The following is a 21,778-nucleotide window of genomic DNA, read 5'->3' on the forward strand; positions in this document are numbered from 1 at the left end:
TAATGGTGGGAGGAAAGTAAAAGGGATACAGTTTGCCGATGTGTTTGCCTCACTCCTGTATTAGCCGCTAAGAGAGCAACTCTTTCTTCAGAGGTTTCGCTTTGCTGACATGTTAGCCTCACTTGTGTATCCTCTGAGGTGGAGCCCTTACCCGGACTCCACCTCTCACTTCCAGGCTGGACAGATACACACACTTCCAAGCGTAAATGTTCATATATAATATCTGCACATCTGGGGTGACCAAAAAAAAAAAACCCATACAATACACCTGGTCGTATGGGAAAACTGCCACTTCTTTCCTAAGGGGTCAGCAGCTGAGAAGGGGTGCCTTCAATAGTAAGCAGCATGGAGAAGGCAATATGCCCTGGTAAGTTGCCTAAATATTTAGTGTCTACACAACACACCCAAACTATATTTTCCTGATTGAAGGACAAGTCCAAACTTTTCCTGCTTTAATCAGAATCTGAAACTCTCTCAATTTTTTTCAATTTGTACATAAGACAAAAGAAAACAGCATTTGAATAAAAATAGTTTCATTATAGCGGCATTTTTTGCTGTATTAAGTACAATTTATAGCATATTAGTGCAGTATATTATGGTTGGTTTAATTTATTATAAGATAACTTTGATTTTCATCTGTGTTTAAAGCTACAGGCAGGTAGGGCAGTAGTAGTTCCACTGCTTTGCAGTAAGGAGATCATGGATTCACTTCCCGGGTTCTCCCAGTGTGGTAGAGTGAATTGAGAAGAATTATTATTATTATTGGTTCTGCTGAACCAATAAACAAACAACTCATTCTAAAAGTTAGACAAGAATGTAAAAAGGTGTTATGCAAATATTAAATTAAACTTGCTTGTGTTATAATAAATGCAGGCTATTTTTAATTTAATAGTTAAAGCTTATGCCTATTAGTACAGTAAAACCCAGTTACACGATTAGGTCTATTTTAATTAAAATTTCAAGTATGGTTTTGAGCTTGTTAAGCCACCACCATAAGAATAGGCATGGGTTTGTACTTGAATATTCTGTACAGTTGAATAGACTGCTTGCCCATCCATTGGCACCTGCAACTGCCAAGACAGGCTCTAATTCACTCTAACCCCATAGCAATCGGAACATTTATTAGAAAAAAAGCACCATTTCTAATGAACAAGTAAAAAAGAGGCAAGTATTGTACGAGTGCCAAATTAAACAAGTATCCATTCACTAAATGGCCTATTCATTTTCAGTCACCCTACTATACATTCTGCAAAGCAAGAACTAAAAAAAATAAATGTTTTACTTTGATGGGATTCCAATTGCAACAATATTTTAAGAGTTTAAATTACTGGCAATCCAGCTTCATTAGTTAACTTTTAAATATTTTTGTTCCAACAAATTTAGTGTAACTTATTAGCCAGTATTTTATAACATTTTTTGAATAGTGGTACATTTTAATTACAACTTGCTTCAGAAAATTGCCTTGCTCTCAGATTTTAATACTACTACTGTATGCTACTGCATTAAATGTTTGGGCACTTTTTGTAGCAAAGCATCACAAAGCTGTATCAAAATATATTTATCTATAGACTGATCATTATTCATTCATATTTGAAAGAATATGAATAATCATATTTACTGAAAATGTTATACTGATTCTATGACATGTTTCACTTATCACGGTATAGCAACAGCACAAAGTATATTTTTGAAAAAGAAAGATGTCCAACAGCAAAAAGATGTTGAATAGGAATTTATGATTGCCTCCCATCCAGGGATATTCAGGTACACTATATTTTAACAGTATGTGACCTGCAAACCTGTTACTGTGTATTTATGCCATTCACCCAAGACAAAACGATGTTGGCCATTCAAGCTACAGATGTTCGTGTTCAGCACAGATTCATCAGGTCATTTATGCATGCGTTCTAAGGTGGGGGTTTGATCTCATGTGTGAAATCAACCATGCTAGGTGCCAAAACATCAAACTCAATCTCCTTTTAAGCTATTTCATCAAACATCACACAACCTGCCTGTATTAAAAAATGATGCTATGACAGAAGTATTCAGTGGCATAATATATTTACTTAAAGATACATTTCATTATATTAAAATTACAGGAACTAATCTACAGAATTTTCTATAGTTCCTATATATGTGCTTGCTAAGCTTTTAACAAAGTGTACAGCTAAGTAATTATTGTGATTAACTTTTTAATATTTTGCATGGCATTTTAGCAACAAAAGTATAAGCTTTCTTTTGTACTCTTCAGGAATCAAACATTTTACAACACAAAAAAGGAATTTAGCAAATTAAACTCATTGAAAGAAACCAGGAATAAAATTCTCCACAGAAGATGAACACTTATTTTACCAGTGCTTTCAAAGATAAACAGAGTTAGAGTAGTTGCTTCTGCTCTGTTTGCTCACTCAACTGCTGGGTGACACACTTGTGCAGAATCATTACTTGTATTGATTTCAGCAGAACAAATGACTACATGGTCAAATGCACATTTAAATGTTGCATTATCAAATACAGTGGTGTATACTGTGCCCCCTGTTAAAAAGATAAATTTAACAAACATACCTGCATACAAAGAATGAGTTTACAGTTTACAATTAATCTGACACCATGTTTTCAAAAAGAGGAAATGGAAGTCAAAAAGCAAATTGCAAAAAAAGTTACTAACATGGCAACTCCACAAAGAGGCCAGCCCTGTCAGAAAGGCAGACAGAGCACCCTGTGATAACTTTCACGATCCATTGAGATAAATGGTTTTCCTGTGATCTACTGATTTTTTTTAAAAAAGTACAAAGCAATTTCAGAAAATCAATCGCTCATTGTACTGAAAAGTGGCATAAACAAATTAAGGCCACAATATAAATCAAAGTAATTAACCCACTTTTTTACAACATTTTTTCATGATATTCAGCTTTACATGTTGTTATCAAAAAAGTATAAAGCTTAACTGCAACAGGTGGCACCCAGTTAAAGTTTGCAGTTATCTTTCCTGATAAATCTAACCAAAAACCGCAAGTGACCAAATTTTCATCAGCAGCAACTGACAAAAAATAGGTTAGGTCAGTGATGCAAATTAAGACAAAAAAAAAAAAAAGTAATAAATCTTTATAAAAGCTTTTCAGGCATTCTTTGATGTAAATAACTACAATTATCAACATGCATACAATGAAAACTAAAACAGCACTCTTTCTTTAACTTTTTAATACATTACCCTGTTTTCCCATCGCAACCTTCTGATTTTTTTCTTTACTGTACAGTATTTTATGTAGATGTATTCCATATCCTTTCATTCCCCCATTACAGTAACAATAGCAATGATAAAAGACAATTGCCAGACTCAATCTCTCTATCAGACACTACAAAGAAACATTTTTCACAATGGACAAAATGAGCAACAGCAAGATAGAACCTTCCATGACAGACTGTGGCCTGACAACAAAATAAGAAAAGGGTATTTAATGCATGCGGAGATAAGGAAAGAGAAATATAATTGATGGTTCATACAGTGGCTATCTTAAGGAATAGGTTGCAAGAAAACACAAAAAGGTTAAAAAGAAGTTAACAAAACCTTATATATCACTAGCAATACTGCAGCGAACAAAAACAAAACTTACACAATGTGAGGAGTGAACCTTTTCCAATGACAAATACACTTTTCGTATAACCACTGACCTGCTGTTATTTAAATGAAAAGGTGGCACACTAACCTCCTTGCCCCGGATAAAACAAAAAGCTAAAATAACTTGTCAAATAAATTTAAGAAGTTAATCCAAATGGTAAGCCACTCTCAGATAATCGTGCACAAGACATTTAACTATTTTTCAGAGGTTTGTCAGAAGAGGCTCTAACATGTTGAAATCAACAAACTGTAGTACTCTTATATAGCTTAAACATCCCAAGCATATATTACCCTCTAAAATATATAACAACAAAGTGACAACATAAAACAGTATCACAATTGGTCCAAAAGTTTACTCACTGTCTTGAATCTCATCATATTACTCATTCCTGCATTCATTCTTACAAGACATTGAACTGCTTATTCCCATCTCCCAAACAGGAGGGAGGACTACATGGCAAACCCCCAAAGGGATACTAGAAGGTTAAACTCCTTAAAAAGGACCAGGAAATGCAAAAAGAAATAAAAAAAAAAAACAGGCCGATTAGCTTACTTAACATACATTTCTTTTGCAAGGCAAAGCTGACTTTAATATAAAAGATTAGAAAAAATATTCTACAATAAAGCAAAAAGTAAAATAAATACTCAAAAATGTATTATAAATACACCAAAACAAGAGATCTGCAAACTGGAAACATGACGTTTACTCTCATTGCTTGCTTAAAACACAGTAAAATAAAACTAGAATGACTTCAAAATGAACAATGATTTTGTAATTGTGGTACTTAGGTTGCATTTATCACTTATTTAGACACTAAACCAGAACAAAAAAAATAATAATAATAATAAAAATCAGAAATCCATTGTAAGAAAACTTACCTCCATATGAATCACAACACCCAATGCAAATAAATGGGAAATTAAGAATCATGATATGCTTTTATTGAACATTGGAAGCAAAGTAATTAAGATAAAAATATCAAACTACTTGTTAAATATCATCAGAATTACTAAAGTCCAAGTTTAAAAAAATAGAATGCAAAATGAATATTTCTGGAATATTAAAAATCTAGACAAGGTTGTAGCCAAATAACAAACACATAATTTGTAATAAAAAAGTGTTTATATTATGCATAAAATGCTAATATACCGTATACTCAAAGATTCATCTTAGTATAGACTTTAAACTCATTTAAATAATGAAAGTAAAGCAACATTCTGGCTACAATTCAGGAAGATATGTTCACTACAGTAATATAGTCACACAAACTGAAAATATATGCTACATGAAGAAGAAAAAAAAAAAAAAAAAGATTTTATTCATGATTTTGCCTTATTGGTAATGCCTGCTACAACCTCATAATAGTAATTTTAATGTATCTATTACATTTTGAATTAACATAAATTCATTCATCTTCAGAAGCCTCTTATCTTGTCAGGGTCACTGTGAGCTTGAATTAATGTAATATGGATTTGCTAAAATCCTAGTATTATCTTTATTTATTCATTTATTTTACACATTTTAAGTTTGCATGATCCATACCGAAATATTGTTGCCAGTCAAGCTGGGACTGCCCCATTTTTTTTTATTTAGCAACTGCTGAACATTGCATTTTTTATTTATTTACTCTGAGTTAATCTGTCTAACTACTAAATTAATGATTTAACTTCATAGTCCGAGTTGGTTTTATCTTTAATGTGTTAAATACTGTACAACATTATGCAAGTGTTTACAAATGTTATGCTTGAATCTATTTTTCAGTAGATCACACAAATATTTAATTTTTTTAAAAGATCCCCCCCCCCATAGTCATTAAGTTATGCGTAATGTTACCTTCAATATAACAATCAATGTTTTTAAGATATAAAATATAAAAACAAGTATTTATACAGTACTTCAATAGCACTCTCTAATATTGTGATATAATTCATCTACTAAACTGACAAGAACCAGTTCACGTTACTGTTACTTAGGAATACTTTTCTATGTAATATAATGGACTTACTGATAGCAAGATAAATCAACCATTTGTTCAATACTCTGAACTGGCACTTTCCATTAAAGGGCAGGGGTGAACAGGAGCCTATCCCAGCATCATTGGTTACAAGACAGGAACTAACCAGTCCAAGAAGCCAGTTCATCTCAATACAGGCCTCATGCATGCAGTTTTTCCAACTGCCAGCCAAACTAACCAGCAAGTTTTTGGTATTTTTGTGTAAACTAATATACTTGGACAAACTCCAATTGGACAGAAAGAAAAGTTGCAAATTCCATGGAGTGATCTAGCCAAAAATCAAAACCAGCTCCCCAGCAATTAAGAAGATGCCTCACTAACCAATGTGCTACCATATTAAACCTTCTCTCTGGCTGCTTGTATTATCATTAACATGACCACCGAGCAGCAGTAAATCAGTATCCATTTCTGCTGTTCTTTACATTGATTTTTAGATTCCCTGAAAAACAACCAAACTATTATTAGTATTGTACACTTAAAAATAAGTTATAGATCTCATCAGAACACAACTGAAATGACAGTAAACATGCAACATATTTTACAGTGTTATCCAACAGAAAATGACACTACCATCTAACACGGTGGTTTCATAGGATTTAAGAGGGGCAAACAAGAGGTGGGCTAAAAATCACTGTGGAATTCTCCTTTGCACAACCATAAATGTATAACTTTCCGTACCTAGAGTACAAATAGGAAATATATTTCCAAACTAAAAATTCAAAGTTCCTTGTATTTTTTCACATTAAAAAAACAAGGATAAAGTAACACGGTTATGTACTTCATGTTTCCCTGTTTGTCCTTCCATGAGAACCCTGAATACAATGAGGACTGATCATTTATGTTAGGTAGAATGCCCAGAGGGGGCTGGGCGGTCTCATGGCCTGGAACCCCTGCAGATTTTATTTTTTCTCCAGCCGTCTGGAGTTTTTTTTTATGTCCTCCCTGGCCATCGAACATTACTTGTATTCTATGTTAGTGTACTCTGCTTTTAATTCTTACTTTGTCTTTTTTCTCTTTCTTCATCATGTAAAGCACTGTGAGCTACACTATTTGTATGAAAATGTGCTATATAAAGAAATGTTGTTGTTTTGAGAATACTATATAAAGCAAGGATCATGACAAATACTGTATACACAGCACATTTCTCATCAACCAAAGGGTTATCATTTCAATCAGCTAAGATGACACTGAGAAAAATGCAGAATTTAAACATTGAAGCATAATGAAAATTAAAAAAATATTTTTTATTTTTACATAATCGATAATGTCATCAGTAAATTACTACACAGTTAACATCTCTTATTATTAGTTAAACTATGCAAGGTACAATAATGTAATTATCTTGAATATAAAAATACATTTTCCAAAGAGTACTATGCAGTGAGATGTGCATCTATTGTTTTTCTTTTTTTGTTTATTTATCATTTATGACATTGCTCATTTTCACTTAGCATAAAAACAGAAACTATTTTTATAATCATTATTTTAAATTCTGTGTACTAATATTTTCATACCACAATTTACGCTTACAATATTTTATAAACAAAGTAAAAACCTAAAAAAGGCAGCTTAAATATTAGATTTTCTTTGCGTTAATATTTAATGTGCCAGAAATATCTGGAATACAAATATATCTAAACAGTAACCCTACAATCTCTTATAAACAGAAAAAACATGAAATGATACAACATTTAGTGCATCTCCAACATTTGTTAGCTTCTGCTAGTAATCGTACAAGTGTATTGAAAAAGGTGGAAGTATTGTTAAAAATCAGAGAGCTGTAAAATGCTAAAAGGCCTTAGATAGATAGTTAAGATAGATAAGATAGATAGTTGTTGGCTGAACCTAGGTATGCATTCTGATAATTTCTAATCCCTCAATTAAACTTGTGAAAAGGAGATAGATAGCTACCTAAGGGCTTGATGCCGTTTTTAAATTGTTGACAACTTCCATTTATGTAACATATCTTAAAGCCTTCATTAGGGTACTGCTTGGAAAGATGCCTTGTACTTCAGAAAGGTCAATATAGACTATAGTTTTGCTGAAATACCACACAAAGGAGAAGGACACCCATTGTGGGCTAAAGGTGTAGAAAGTGAACATTGTCCTTCAGAATGTACTGTTGCTAACTAAAAAATAACCAACAATCCATCTTCTAAATCAAGTGTTACAGTAAGTGAGACAACAGTAATAATTCATAAAAAAAAGTGTTACAGGTTAGATTTAACATCTTTAGTAATCACACATCAATAAGAATTGCTGACCACATGCTACACACACCACCTCTTAAAACATTTTAAGTAAGATGACAAACGGTCTAAGTAATAGTAATACTAACACCAGTAAAACTATACTTTGTTGCATTTGATTCCATTAAAAAAAAAGTATACATTTCAGAATGCCTCATGGTTTGCTCTTTCCCTAGTATTCCTGTATAGGCAATCTGTGCAAAATACATTCTTCAAATGGGAGATATTCTAAGAAATTTTGGTGAGCAAGTCTGCCGTGGTCAAAATAAATAAAATATGAAATTTTAGGCATTACATTTCTCAGCAGGTTTATGACAGTAAACAATGTCCATTTATTTATTTGGAGCTTTATCAATTTACAATTTCTGTGTGTATATGACACCAATAATATAAATAGTCAGTTGTGTCAAATACATGGGACACACTTCATTTAAGACTTAGTTACTTTACTGTAAAAAGAAAATAAGTCTAGTTTAAGTTATATCTGTAACCTCAACTGTTCTCCTGTACAATTACTAGGAACACCACAATTGCTTCTGCTTGAGGCTAGTGTATAAATCAATGTTGTTTACAGTTTACATACATATTACATAAGCCCCCAAAAATCGTTACCTTTTCCAGTTATCCAAATTTAGTCTAGTTACACTGGTTGTACTTGCAAAAGATTCAAGTTAATAGATGACATGTCAAGTGCTACTAACAATGGCTCAGATTCTTGTTGACTCCAACTGAAAAAAAGAACATCTGAATAGATCTACGACCAAATATTTTATTTTTTATATGTTACACAGTACACTCACTGGAATGGGTATTGCTGAAAGCATTTAAAAGCTTGTGCCATATGCCCTATAATCTTGTTCATTGACAGCTACCTGTTATGCTTCTCTCTCACAGCCTAAAAATTGCCTTGTGTCAGATATTGTTACAATGTGTGGTAGTTCTTGCAATTACGATATTTATTTAGATATGAAAGCTTACTAAAGTCAACAGCAGTTGGTGCCAGCTATTATTCATCCATATTGTCAGTGTCTTTTTTGTCATTGTGGTTTTCAGTCTGAGTACTACAGGAACTAAAACCAGAAGCAATTCTCTCTCTCAATATACAGTTAGCCTTGGAATCCTCCATAAACAGATACTATCTGTTGTAGGAGAATAAGAGATCTGGGCTACCCTGCCTAGTCCTTAACCACCATGATGTCCTTTAGGAGAAGCAGATTACAAAATGCTGGCTTCTATCCAAAGGCAAACAAAAGCATTAGAAAATAGGCAAAATGTTTGTAAATTCAAGCTTATTCCTGAGCAGGAAGTTAAAAGGAAAAACTGAAACTTTACCTAGACAAACCTAGCTGATGGAGATTACGGGGAGATATGACAGAAATAATTTAAACTATTAAAACCAGACTTCTACTTTTTCCCTAAAGTTATTACTTTAAAGTAAAATCTTCAACAAAGAAATTGCAGCTTTGACAGAGGCTGCTTAATTTCCTGCAAATATTTAAAAACTATTTCTCACTATATTAACTATACAACAATATGCATGCAGCCATTGTCTATCTGTATGGTTTATATCAGCACTTTGGGAACCTACAAACAAACAGTATTTGACAATATTCTTCACAAAACTCTAGAGATCTTAACATTACATTTAAAATAACCAACTTTAATTCAGTGAGTGAGTGTGTGTGTGTGTGTGTGTGTGAGAAAGTCTCCAACTCACCAAAAACCTGTATTCAGCTAAGTAGGTAAACAAAACAGACTGACAGCTATACATAAATATACGCTATATGATAGACTTGACGTTCTTCAGTCCGTTTGCTAAAGAAAACGGTTCTGCTCTTCTGCATACTCTGAAAATCTGAAAGTCTAAGTTCTTGCAATTTGACCATGCAAGACTAAGCACTGTTAGTTTATTGTAAAGGCAAATGGTGTTTGGTTGCTACGTTATTTCTATTGCTACCATCACAGCTTTTGGTACCCTGCAACCCTGGCCAGGGAAATGTAGCACTAGAAAATGATCAGATAAATTTAAAGCCATGTTACAGTGTACAAGAGCAGAATTATTTTTTTCTTTTGTGTTTGACCAACTTATCATACAGGGCCTATTATTAAAAAGTCTGTTTTTATTTGTTTTTGTATACCACAGCATCTAGACAATGAAAATGCATTCATATGAAATGGCTCTTGCATTCAAACAAAACCCTAAGAGTGTGCAACTGTGATCCACCTCTTAAAACAATTATTATGGTTTAGGAAATTTGGGCGGCATCATCCATGTATGTGACATATATTGTATATTGCCAGCCAATTTCATTTGCACTGTACACTTCCAGAAAGGAATCCACAGGACTACAGGATACTATATTTGTAAGCTTCATGTATTATTAATGCCTCGGAATCATCTTGTGGCAAAATAACCGTTTTAATTTACATCACTAATATGTATTGCAATTAACAAAAATAAAAAATAAACAGAATGCATCAGCACATATTTCCTTTACTATCAACAGGTGTGCTTCTTAGCATTTATTTCAAGAACAGGCAACTTTGTAAACCCCCTTTGCAAGTGTGTTAAACTGCATGAAAAATTTCTTCACAACACCCAAAGCAGTTATTTACCTTGAACAGAGAAACATTACCTAATGAAGCGAGCTAATGAGATTTTTAATTGCATAGTAAAATACTTTGCATCCACAACAGTGAAAGACACACTACTTTTTGTTTTAATGTACCATTCAAGTATTGCACAGTGCAATCGTTTACATTTACCACTCTTTATTGACCCTTGATTAGTTCCTACTTAATAATGGAAAATGAACCACAAAAGCAGGACAAGCTTAAAAACAAACTTGAATAATGTTTGCTTTATCAATTTTTTATGCATTTTGGACGAAACACAAATGAATACCAAATTTTCACAGTTTAAACATGCTTTTGCTTGCCTCCAAAAAAATTAAATGTACCTAACTCAATTTCATTCTTTTGTTGTCTTTCCCAAAAGAAGGAAAGGTTAGTTGCACAAGTATCTGTAATAAAATAAAAACGGCAGCCTACCTTAGGTAATCCCGACGACAAAGGATAAGGTTAGCTTTGGTATAGAGAGTCGAGCCCACTTCGCCCAGACGGCAATCACAGCAGGCACACTTTAAACAGTCCTCATGCCAGTACTTGTCAAGGGCCTTAAGGAGATAACGGTCTTTGATCTTGCGGTTGCAGCCAGCACAACCTTTCGGCTTGGTGTCTGGCTGGACTGAGAGCATTTGTATACCTGTGAGGAGAAAGTAAACTAAAAACTTTAAACGAAGTATAAAATTGCAGATATAACAGACACTCATTAAAAAAATAATCACTGGGATTAGCATATGATGCAGAGTGCAAACTAAAAAAAAAAAGAAAAAGTACTGAACTGAAAAGATTTCCTTCTTTTCTTTATGATTAATAATTTCCTATGTGTTGTTACTAAACCATGATGTTACTTATTTTGCTATAATAACACTATAAAAAAAAAAGTAAATCATCTTCATGTACTATAATATAAAAATAAATTGTTTACCCAAAACACACACAGTACTATAAACTAAAATGTATCATATATTTGTGTATTGTTTGTATTGTATAAAAGAACTACAACTGACATAAACTGGCCTATTAAGCATTTTTATACAACATTATAAATGTAGTTCTAATGTTTCTCTGTAGCTTCAATCAAACAAAAAATTTGACTTTTACTTTCTACTTTTTTTTGCACTATTTTTCACTGGCATTTATTTGCTTCTGTCCCAATTAGTTTGTTAATATACTCCATTGGGAAACAGAATAATGGTATCATTTGAAAATGCATTCCAATTGCAACTTACCATAATATAAATCAAAGACCACTTTAGTAATTTGATTTGATCCACAAAAAAAACTGAAATTCAATGTTTTTGTGCTAAAATAAGAATATGCTTAAAATAAATCACATACATTTGCTTAAATAAATGACATCAAGTGAACCACAAAACAGTAATCTCATACACAAATCTAATGACAACAAAATTATAATGCACAAATTTGATTATCATAAAAATTACATAAAAGAAACATGGGCATTTAACAAATGCATAGTTTGTGCCAGCAAATATGTATATATAAAGATAGTATGTGCAAACATCCAACTCTTGGACCTAACAAATATAAAGATATGACCAAAACTTAGCATTGACACTAATTATTGTTTTAAGAACTGGCAAAATCGTGTTAACAGTCTAAATATACAAACCATCACAGGCAAATCTACAGGTAGCATCATCCTTGCAACAGATCATCAGTTTAAAAAAATTACAAAATGTGTGTATGTACATATCACACTTTTTATTGATAATTGTTACTTTGGCCTATGCTTTTTATGTTTGTTTTTCTTAAGATTGGTAAGATGATCTTCTCTAAATAAATTAAAATTAACAAAAAGAAGAAACTGCAATACCAGCATCCAAGAAACATCCCGAGTATGGGGTTTGATGATGGCAGAAAACACATTAAAAAATAATTTTTAAATTTTAAAATAAATTTAAAATAAATATGCAAGAAACTGGCAAAAACACGACTGAAAAAAAATGTTTCTCAGCTTTAACTAATGGAATGGTTATCAGATCAACTAAATATGTTTAAACAAAACAAATGAATACTACTCCTGTGCATTGTGACAGAAGGTAGGTAATAGTATTTAACCTGCTTTATGAGAAAAGGTTAAATATTGTCCCTTTTTATTCTTGTGCGACTGTAATACAGTGTAAATACATTTATAAATCTTAATGAAAGTTTTTTTTTTTTGTTAAATTCATAGTTTTAATTTTGTACTAATTCATCATTCCTTTCTATTGACCAAGTTCTCACACTTACATAAACTATAATAAGAACTAGTATAATGTTTTAATGCAAGGAGTGTCATAAATAACGGTTCATAATTACTTATTTTTATACGCTTCCTTGGAAAAGCAATGCATGTGATATACTCATTACAGGCTCTCTTGGCAGGAAGCATCAAGATAAAACTGATGCAAATACACTGCTCGAGTTCATAACTTGAATACTGTTTAATCGACGGATACTTAAAAACATACTAAATTAAAATTTTGCTTAAAAGAGCGTAATATTTTGGAACACCCCTTTTCTGTCACAATGATTCCTGTGATCTTTGAATTAATAGAACTGATGGGGGGAGGAGGCCTTATCCCAAGATGATTGCTCATTGCTTACAGTTTAATAATTATTCAAAGAAAATTGACTCAGTGCGCACGCATTAAGAATGCCGCATACACAATGAATCGAAGCGCATTCCCTACTGCACTAATGAGCAGACGTTTTATTTCATTGCATTTAAACACTGGTGAGCTTTTAATTGGCTGGATTGCCTTGTAAGGAGACTTCGCGGTTGATTGCCTCCATTATGCTGCCTTGTTCCGTGGTACTCACCCGCACAGTCCCAGTTTCACTGGTTAACACAACAAAGTAACCGCAACTCATTAACAAACCAGAGAAGTAATAGTTTCAGCTCCTTTTGCTCTACAATTACTTTTCGAGACTTCTTGGTTCAATTGTTAATACCAAGAACAGCTGTTAGTGGGTGGAATTTGGGGGCTGGGGTGTAGAGAGGAAAAAAAAGGGAACGTGCACCTGGGAAATTCTAAAAAAAATCATAAAAAAGAAAACAAAAAAGGGAAAGGCATTGCCTAATACTGCCAACACCCTTGAATAAAACAGAAAAAGGGATGGAATGCAAACACTAATTTTCTTCTTAATTCGCACTGACCATCCCTGCGGGCTCTATCTATCCCCTTCTGTCAGTCTCCCACCTCGTTTAAGAGCCGCTATACAAATAAATGGCACGAATCTCGTGCGGACTCCAATTGATGCCCCCGTTAAACGTATAGAGTGACGTAGATCTATAAGCCGTGGAGCAGAAAACCTATTTGAATCTTCCTTTCTGCGTGATGCAGCTGCAAGGCTTGGAGATGCTGACATTTTTTTCTACTCTTATCAGTTTAATTACAGTTGCCATGACAGCAAAGTGCTAGTGCTTGGCAAAGGCCAATGAGAGATTTGCAGTAGCGAGCCCAATTTTCAATGCAGTCTGCATGCACAGCAAAACAAAAACCAAAAAAATCACTTTCAGAGTTAATGTGCTCAGCTTCTGGTACTAAACGTTCTTTCGGCATTCAGCGAGAACGTTTTAAAGCCATCCATTAGACCTGCCAGAATAATTGGCATTACTGGCACTGGGAATGTTCTTCAAAGCAATAAAAAGCAATTAGGGCCTTTCGTAAGCACCCCGGAGAAATTACAAAAAAAAAAAAATTCACGCGCCCCTCACAAAACAATATTAAAATTATAACCTCCGCCACTACACGAACGTTACAGTTTCGCATCACCAACGCACATCTCGGACACATGCACGCAAAACATGAGCACTGAGAGGAAATCGGAGAAGCGAAAGAAAAGAAGAAAAACAAAGCAATGATTAAGCTAACGTCCTTACCGAAACTTTTCTCTCTTTGCTGCATTTGCTGAATTCGGAGTATAGCCTCGCTATCCCTGGCACTCAGTCGAGACAAAGACAGCAAAACTCTTCCAGTTTCTTTGGGTCAAGTGAGCAGCTGTATGCGTGACCACGGAGAGGATCGCTATTGTTCAGAGTGGAACCCCCCCACCTCCCTCCCAAAAAGAAATAGGAAAGCCTTGACAACACAGCATCCAACAATGCGAGCCGACGTTTTGGCACAACAGTCCTAGCGCTCGCTACTGTAGCGGCCGTTAAGACACACGATAGCTTTTAGAGGCGCTGAGCAAATGACAGCATAACAAAGCCACATGCTTACCCTTCGAACCGCGCCTTAAGCTTATAATCCCTTCACATGTTCTCTTTGCCGATGCAAGCGACTTTCTGTTTGTACTGCCTTTTTACTACCAAGCAGGTCCTAAAACGCATTTTAATTTTACAATAAACTTAATAGACTGATAGCAGGTTGCCACAAGCTTGGCTCTCGGAGTCAAGAGTGTCTGGAAACGTTCTGTTAAGTTAAACAACGGTCCGCTAACGTGTTCTTTAATCGAGCAAATTGTACAACACGTTTTGCCTTCCAAAAATATATACGATTACACCACTGCACGTCAAACACATCACAACAGTGTCAAGTTCTTTGTTTAACTACTGAAGTGTTTGTTTATATTACTGTTAGCTTTTCCAGTCTCGTTTCACACAATATTTGTATTACTATTTGTGCGAATGTTTGCAGTGATAGGCGTAAAATTACACCCACGTGTATAATGTCAGACCAACTCCCTGGAAAAAGTGTCAAAAGGTACAAATCTGAACCGTGTTGCATGCTGGTGACTTTACAGAAATGTTTCAAAAATTAGTATTTATTACTGTGGACTAGATATTGTGCCATTTATACACGCATGTATTCTTCTCGCTTTGTTAAGAGAGGATAATTTGGAATGGTAACAATGGAATAACAAAATGAACTTAAAACTACACTCGAAAACAATACTTTCCTTAAGTACCTAGCGGATAACGGAACCAACACACTGATATTTTTTGAAACGATGCTTTTAATAGCCTAATCCCATCAGCATGTTCCCTTTTACACTCGGTCACGAGAGTTTCTTTGCAGTTACCATGCCACGTCTCTGTGCTAAAGTAACCTAATGACCCGAAGCGGTTGACACCATTCTTCTCTGTGACATACTGTATGTACTGTACTCATTGTTATTTCCGTCGACAACGGCATATCTTTTAATCGGTGCGTGACCACTATCAAGTTGTATTGGCATTCGCTAGCTACAGAGAGCGGCGCGCGTCTCTACGAGATGCTAGTTTAATTCGGGTGCGGAAGTCAAAAGTGAAAACACACTGCTAAAGTGCCTTCAGCTGTTAAATTGCTCACGTGAGGGCGAGAATCTGCATACAAACACACTAATGGCATGCTCAAGAGAGCGGTAATAATGTGCCAACAACATATGGCGTCTCTGGCGCTTTACTTACCTTCTTAAACAAGCAATGAAAGGACCCGGTTCCTAACACGCACCCGAGTATTGCGTGTTTATTTCCCCCCTCGGGCGAAAGTTCACAAAGGAAGCAACCTCAAACAGATCTGTTTTCTTTGCTCTCAAATAATGAGGTCCGCACGGATCCCCAGGTCACAAGTACGACGACCTGAGACCGAGCTACAGGTGTCCTCTTCAGCATCCGCCGTCCAACGCTCCTATAGTTTTAACGGTCTCAACTCAACTCACCCATCAATGAATGGATGGTGAAAGATATTGAACTATATAGCTTTGTCATCTGCGAGCTCAAACGCACACCGGCGATGCATATAAGGCAGCAAAGAAAAGGTCATTCAGTTATTAAGGAGCTGAGTGCCGATCAGCAAAGCGCGCTCCCACTTTCTCACACACGCGCACAGCACACGCACGTCCTAAACACGTATCGTACATGCGAAATGTGTACTGATTTTATCTGGACAATGAGAAAAAAGGAGCTCGTGTTAGCAGGCGAAATATTTCCGATTAGTTTAGATATGATCAAAAGGAAAAGAGCTCAACAAGGAGAGGAGCTGCCACAGGGCAAAATCCAGTATAGTGAGTGGTAGGTTAGCATCTAGTGATACAATTTAAGACGTGTGCAGCAATGTCAACATACTGAAGAGATTGGCTCCTATACAATAAGGGTGCTTTTGGCGAAAGATTCATTTTAGAACCGCAACAACCTTTTGATAATGGTTGGCTTAGCTGACACGATGACCCGAACAGAGCACTTAATGTTGGTAGCTGAAAGTTCAGTTTGTTTTGCCATTGCGATCCTTTCCTCCAAAAATGCTCACCAGAGCTGCAAAATCTTTTCCTATGATTAACACCTATATATAACTCTTAAAATATTAAGTATCGAGCCCTTTTTTAAACATGTTAGTGTTTCATGTGGTCACGTTTAATCGGCATCATACAAGCCCATAAGTAAATATGCGAGTGCAAATATTTCTGCCTATACGAACAGACAGAGAAATTAGTTTTTAAACTGTTGTCTTACATATAAGTATCTTCTTTTAATCCGTCCTATACCTTTAGGTTGCAGCGTAAACTTTAAGTTTCAAACTGAGTGCATAGTCCTGACCCAAAAAAAAGAAAAGTACTCACGCTTGAATTGTATTTAACTGTGTCTGATCAAAACATTACTTGTTATCCTTTCAACTGGTAATCTAGACATTAAACTAATTTACATTATTGTATTTTATCTGCATAATATTTTAAAAAGAATCCAATGAATAATTCATTTAGCATTTAATTTGGTGTGTGCTGATGTGGTTTTTATAGCATTCCTTGCCAAGGATTGCGAAATGGAATAGAGTAAATTTAATGGATACTTCGAGCTTAATGTAATTATGTTGAGTATTTGTGTATGGGACAGACCAAATCAGTTCCTCTTGAACCTTAATTATGTCTTTATGTATACATACAAATATGTATAGCTATTGAATGAAATAGATGTACTCGTAGGCACATTTATGGTAGCATGATCATAAAGGAATATGGCCATAAAAAGAATAATTTCAGGGATCTTTTTTATGATTTTTAAAATCTCAATTATAATAGACAATAAAATTAATATGCTTATGCTAAAAAGCGTATAAAGTCAACATAATTTTCATTTGCAGTAAATTAACACATTGAATTATTAGTTATAAGACATCACAACCAAAATTTAAATATTCTTTATAAAGACAGTGGAAAGGACAACGGTCTGCTTTCCACTTACATTTTATATACTTGAAGCTGTTACCCAAAGCAACACAACAATTACACAGTCGCATTGTACCATTAATATGTTGCTGTATTTGGAGTATGTACAGGTTAAATGGATAACTCAGGGTCATGACAAGCCACTAGTGTGGTCTGTACTGATAACACTAGGTCATTTTAGCTGCTTTAAACAAAATATGCGAACTTGACACAGTAAATAAAAATTACTATTTCTTAACTAGACTATTGTGAACATTTCAATTGAATAACAAATGTTGCAGATGCCACCATCTACGTTTAATACAGCTGTCTATAACACACTTCAGCAGGTTGTAACAATTTAGATGAATGTCAAAGTGCAAGCTGATGAAAGTTCATCCATTTTTTTTAACCAATTTAGTTCAATGCAGAGTCAAATAGAGTTGGACCTTACGATCATCATTACTAGCACAAGGCAGTAAAAAACCCTGGGTTAAATGCCAAACCATTGCAGGGCACAGTCACACATACCCCCATTATGAGGCACTAAGTACTCTAAGCCTTTGGAATGAGGGAGAAAACTGAAGTGGAAAATCTATAAGGTTCTGCAAATGGTCATTGGGCAGAGAATTAAACTGTGAATCAACAGTGCTAATCATTACAGCAGCATGCTGGCCATGTAAAAAATGACAAAAAGGTCAAAATCAGCAAATGCAATTGAATGTAAAGATTAAAAATTGATCAAACTCAGAATCTTAACATGTGCTATATTTTGAACTTACAGTATTTTATCTTCCAGGCCAGTTTATATCATCATTATAACAGACTGTTAACCTTTTGAGAATTCTGTGTTGTCTAAGTTTTCAAAGTAGCATAACATAGTAGTGCAGTTAGTATCACTGCTGCTCGTGGATTCAACATCCTGGGTTTTGGTAGTTTTCATGTTCTCACCATGTCTTCATGGACTGGGTACTCTGATTTTTCTCCTGCACACTCAAGGACATGCTACTTAAGTCAATTAGTGGTTCTGAACTGTGCCTGAGGGAGTAAGTGTGTGTGTGTGTGCCTAAGTGGGCTGTGCAATAGACTTGTCTGCTGTCCAGGGTCTTTTCCTACCTTTTACCCAGGACTGCTAGGATAGGCTCTGGATGCTGCAACTCTGAATTGTATTAAGCGTGTTTGAAAATGCTAAGTTAAAATGTCTATTAGCACTTGAAAGGGAATTCTGATATGCATCTTTTGCTGTACAGTATCCCAAAGTTCCAGTTGTAAAAACATATTATGCATATTACAGATGAGCAATGTTTAATTGATGTTATTTTGTGATAGCTGAACTAAATGAATATGTAACACTGCTCAGTAGAACATTAATTGTCATGATTTTCCGGTATGCCAGCTGATCATGCCATGCATACTGTTGCATGTCTTCGCATCAGGAACAGTACACACTAGTATACATAAGCTGTAAAGCAAATACACTGTTTAAAAAAGAAATGACTAACGGACCATTTATTCCCCCCATTTTCCTGTAATTTATCTCTTCCTTAAAATGGGTTGTTCATGCTCAGACACTCTTGTTTTCCTATCGTTCCTCTTCTAAAAAGTGGTATAAGAAGTGCCCTCAGTATCGGACAACACACTAGGAACTGAAATTTTGAAGCTATAGGTGCAGAGTGCACATTAGTGTGTGCTTTGAGATACATTTAAAGAGTGAGTAAGAGGGTCTGAGAAATAAAATTCAAACAAATGGTACAGCTAATGAGGACAATTAAATTAATTACGCTCAAGGAGAGGAGCTTTATTCATCAGCTGTATGATCTGTTACCCCTCGCTCACGAGAAACACTCTGTAATTCATAGCAACTGATTAGTGCATCTATGCAAATCTTTGTTTAAATCATTCTGTTAATTAAATGATGGGATTATTCCTCTGCCTACAGTGACATCATTCGAAGCTAATTAGTGCTCTGTTTGGACTTGTGGCATTAGGCTTCTTAATGCTATTGTCAACCTGCAAGACATTTACCAGATTGTCACTTCCTTCTTTATCCTCCCTAGTGACAAACACCTTAGCCCTTGAAGGCGCATTCACACTCTTTTCCATGCTTGTGTTTTCTTTTCATTTATTGTGTGTGCATGTATGGGTGTTCTTTGCATGAAATAAAAGCCAATGGATAAATTATACACCAGAGCACATTTAAAAAGAGAAGTGGATAGAATCAATAGTTAACATTCAGCTCCATGCCATTCATTTTCCCCTAAAATGTAATGATAATTAGATGGGTCATAAAATGCTCCTCTTTTCATTATGACTGATGAAATGCATTAAAGCTGACAGGGTATTACCTGACAGTAATTAGGTTTTGTCATGAATTAAATTATTTGAAAGCAGGCTATCTTCCCAATCATGCAATTTACAGAGATACATTTTAACTGCACAACAGAGAAAGAGAGGGTGAGAGAGAAACAGAATAGCACAGAGACATTGAGAGCAAAGGGAGGGGGTTAAACACGCACGTCCCAACCACACCCCCACACACACACACACACACACACACATCATCTTAATCATATGAATTATTCACAAGGAAAAATAATCATCAAAAATATTCAGCAGAGATAGAGATATACCAGCTAATGCTCTATTACAATGTGACGATCAGTGGCTGCCTTGCAGAAAAAAATGAAAACCCAGTGTAAAAAGACCTGCAGGGGTAAGAGGTGGAATATAATGCATTTTGGATAACATCTTCCTAAAAGCACATGAATGTATGCAAGTCACCAGACTCGCTTATTTTATTTTATTTTTCGCTCCTCCCCTCATTCTGTTGATCATTTGAAACACGCATCTTCACGCATCATAGCAAAGGTTGCCAACCCTAAAGTTTTCTGTTTGTTTAGTTTTTATTGTCATTCAACTTCATTTCCTGAAGCTGAAAAATAAGTTTGCAGTCTATCCGAATATCCCTACCAAGAAAGGGTGGCATTAAACAGCGATTTTCCAGTCTAATTACTGTACCTTGAGTACCTTTTCAGCTCTTCATCTGGCTTTCCATTTCATAAAAGAATTTCCCTAATCTCTTGCCCCCCTCCTCTATTTCATAAAAGGAGTTTTGCCACATTTTGCAATTTGTTCTTTCACAATAGAAAATAAATAAATAACCCACCTTTTTAAAGAAGGCCTTATTTTGAAAAGGAATTCAAGCTGTTTTTTTTCTTTCTCCAGGATACTTTTTGTTTTTTTTAAAGTGTAGCACCAAACAGTTTCTTTAATGGCTTTATATTTCTTCTTTACCTTTTGTCTTCACACAGATTACATAAACAAATGGGAGAAATTCTGTTGCCTCTTGGAAATGCAGTTGGCTTGCACGTGAAATAACAAAGCTCATTTGGTGTTACTCCTTGTTGTGGAGTTGCTACTTTTCTTCGTTAAATAGCAGTCGTGAAGGTAAAATACACCACCTGCATCTTCTTTCTCAGTCTGTTTCTCACACGCTCGCTCCCTCTCGCTCTATTTTTCACTCACACACACACACACACACACTGTCTTTCCTTCCTTGCTCTCTATTCTTTACACCGTTGCCCCTGCTGAACACAGAAACCCGTGTGGGTCGGTGTGTCTTCTCCAGTATTTAAGTACCTCACCAAGTCCCTAGTTAGCAGCTTCTTTCAGCTCATCCAAGAAGCTGACAAGTACTGTTAGAGGAGGCTGTACATGTTGCTCTAATGGACCTCATTAAGTTCTACTTACAGATGTTCTCTTAACATAATTGATCTGTGGTGAGTTGAGAGGACTGCAACTTATTCCCTAGCCCCCAATTATGGTTGGGTAATTAGATCCCCAACCTCCAATTTTTCACATTCACCCTTCTAACATTCCAAAATATCAAAGTATCTCTTTCTCACAAAGCAAACCCCCAGCCCCCCTTTCACTGGACTCGATTCGACTCACAGTATTGACAGTTAGATCTGCTAACCTTTGTAGTGACGCCACAGTTAATAGTGCATTCAGCCCATTGACAGACCTCCATCTTATTCCTTTTTTCCCTTTTCTTTCGTTTTTTTTTTTTTTTGAAGCACTCAGGGATAGAGAGAGAGAGAGAGAGAGAGGGAGAGACAATGAAAAAAAACTTACTTGTACAG

The 21,778-nt window shown here is 35.1% G+C and overlaps 1 protein-coding gene across 5 annotated transcripts in view; it reads right to left on the reverse strand.

Annotated features, from left to right (window-relative positions):
* Window positions 1-21,187, reverse strand: part of lmo3 (LIM domain only 3) — a 114,999-nt gene extending 93,812 nt beyond the window's left edge. The window contains exons 1-2 of one of the 5 annotated variants that reach the window (XM_039769430.1): window positions 14,398-14,722; window positions 10,935-11,148 (exon numbers count right to left, since the gene is read on the reverse strand). In XM_039769430.1, the coding sequence (XP_039625364.1) occupies window positions 10,935-11,148; window positions 14,398-14,422 (239 nt within the window). In that variant the 5' untranslated portion in view covers window positions 14,423-14,722. The other 4 variants (XM_039769433.1, XM_039769432.1, XM_039769434.1 and 1 more) reach the window with 4 other exon arrangements.
* Window positions 21,188-21,778: the final 591 nt, after the last annotated feature.

This window comes from Polypterus senegalus, chromosome 11 (genome assembly GCF_016835505.1).
Source record: "Polypterus senegalus isolate Bchr_013 chromosome 11, ASM1683550v1, whole genome shotgun sequence".
NCBI classification, from domain to species: domain Eukaryota; kingdom Metazoa; phylum Chordata; class Cladistia; order Polypteriformes; family Polypteridae; genus Polypterus; species Polypterus senegalus.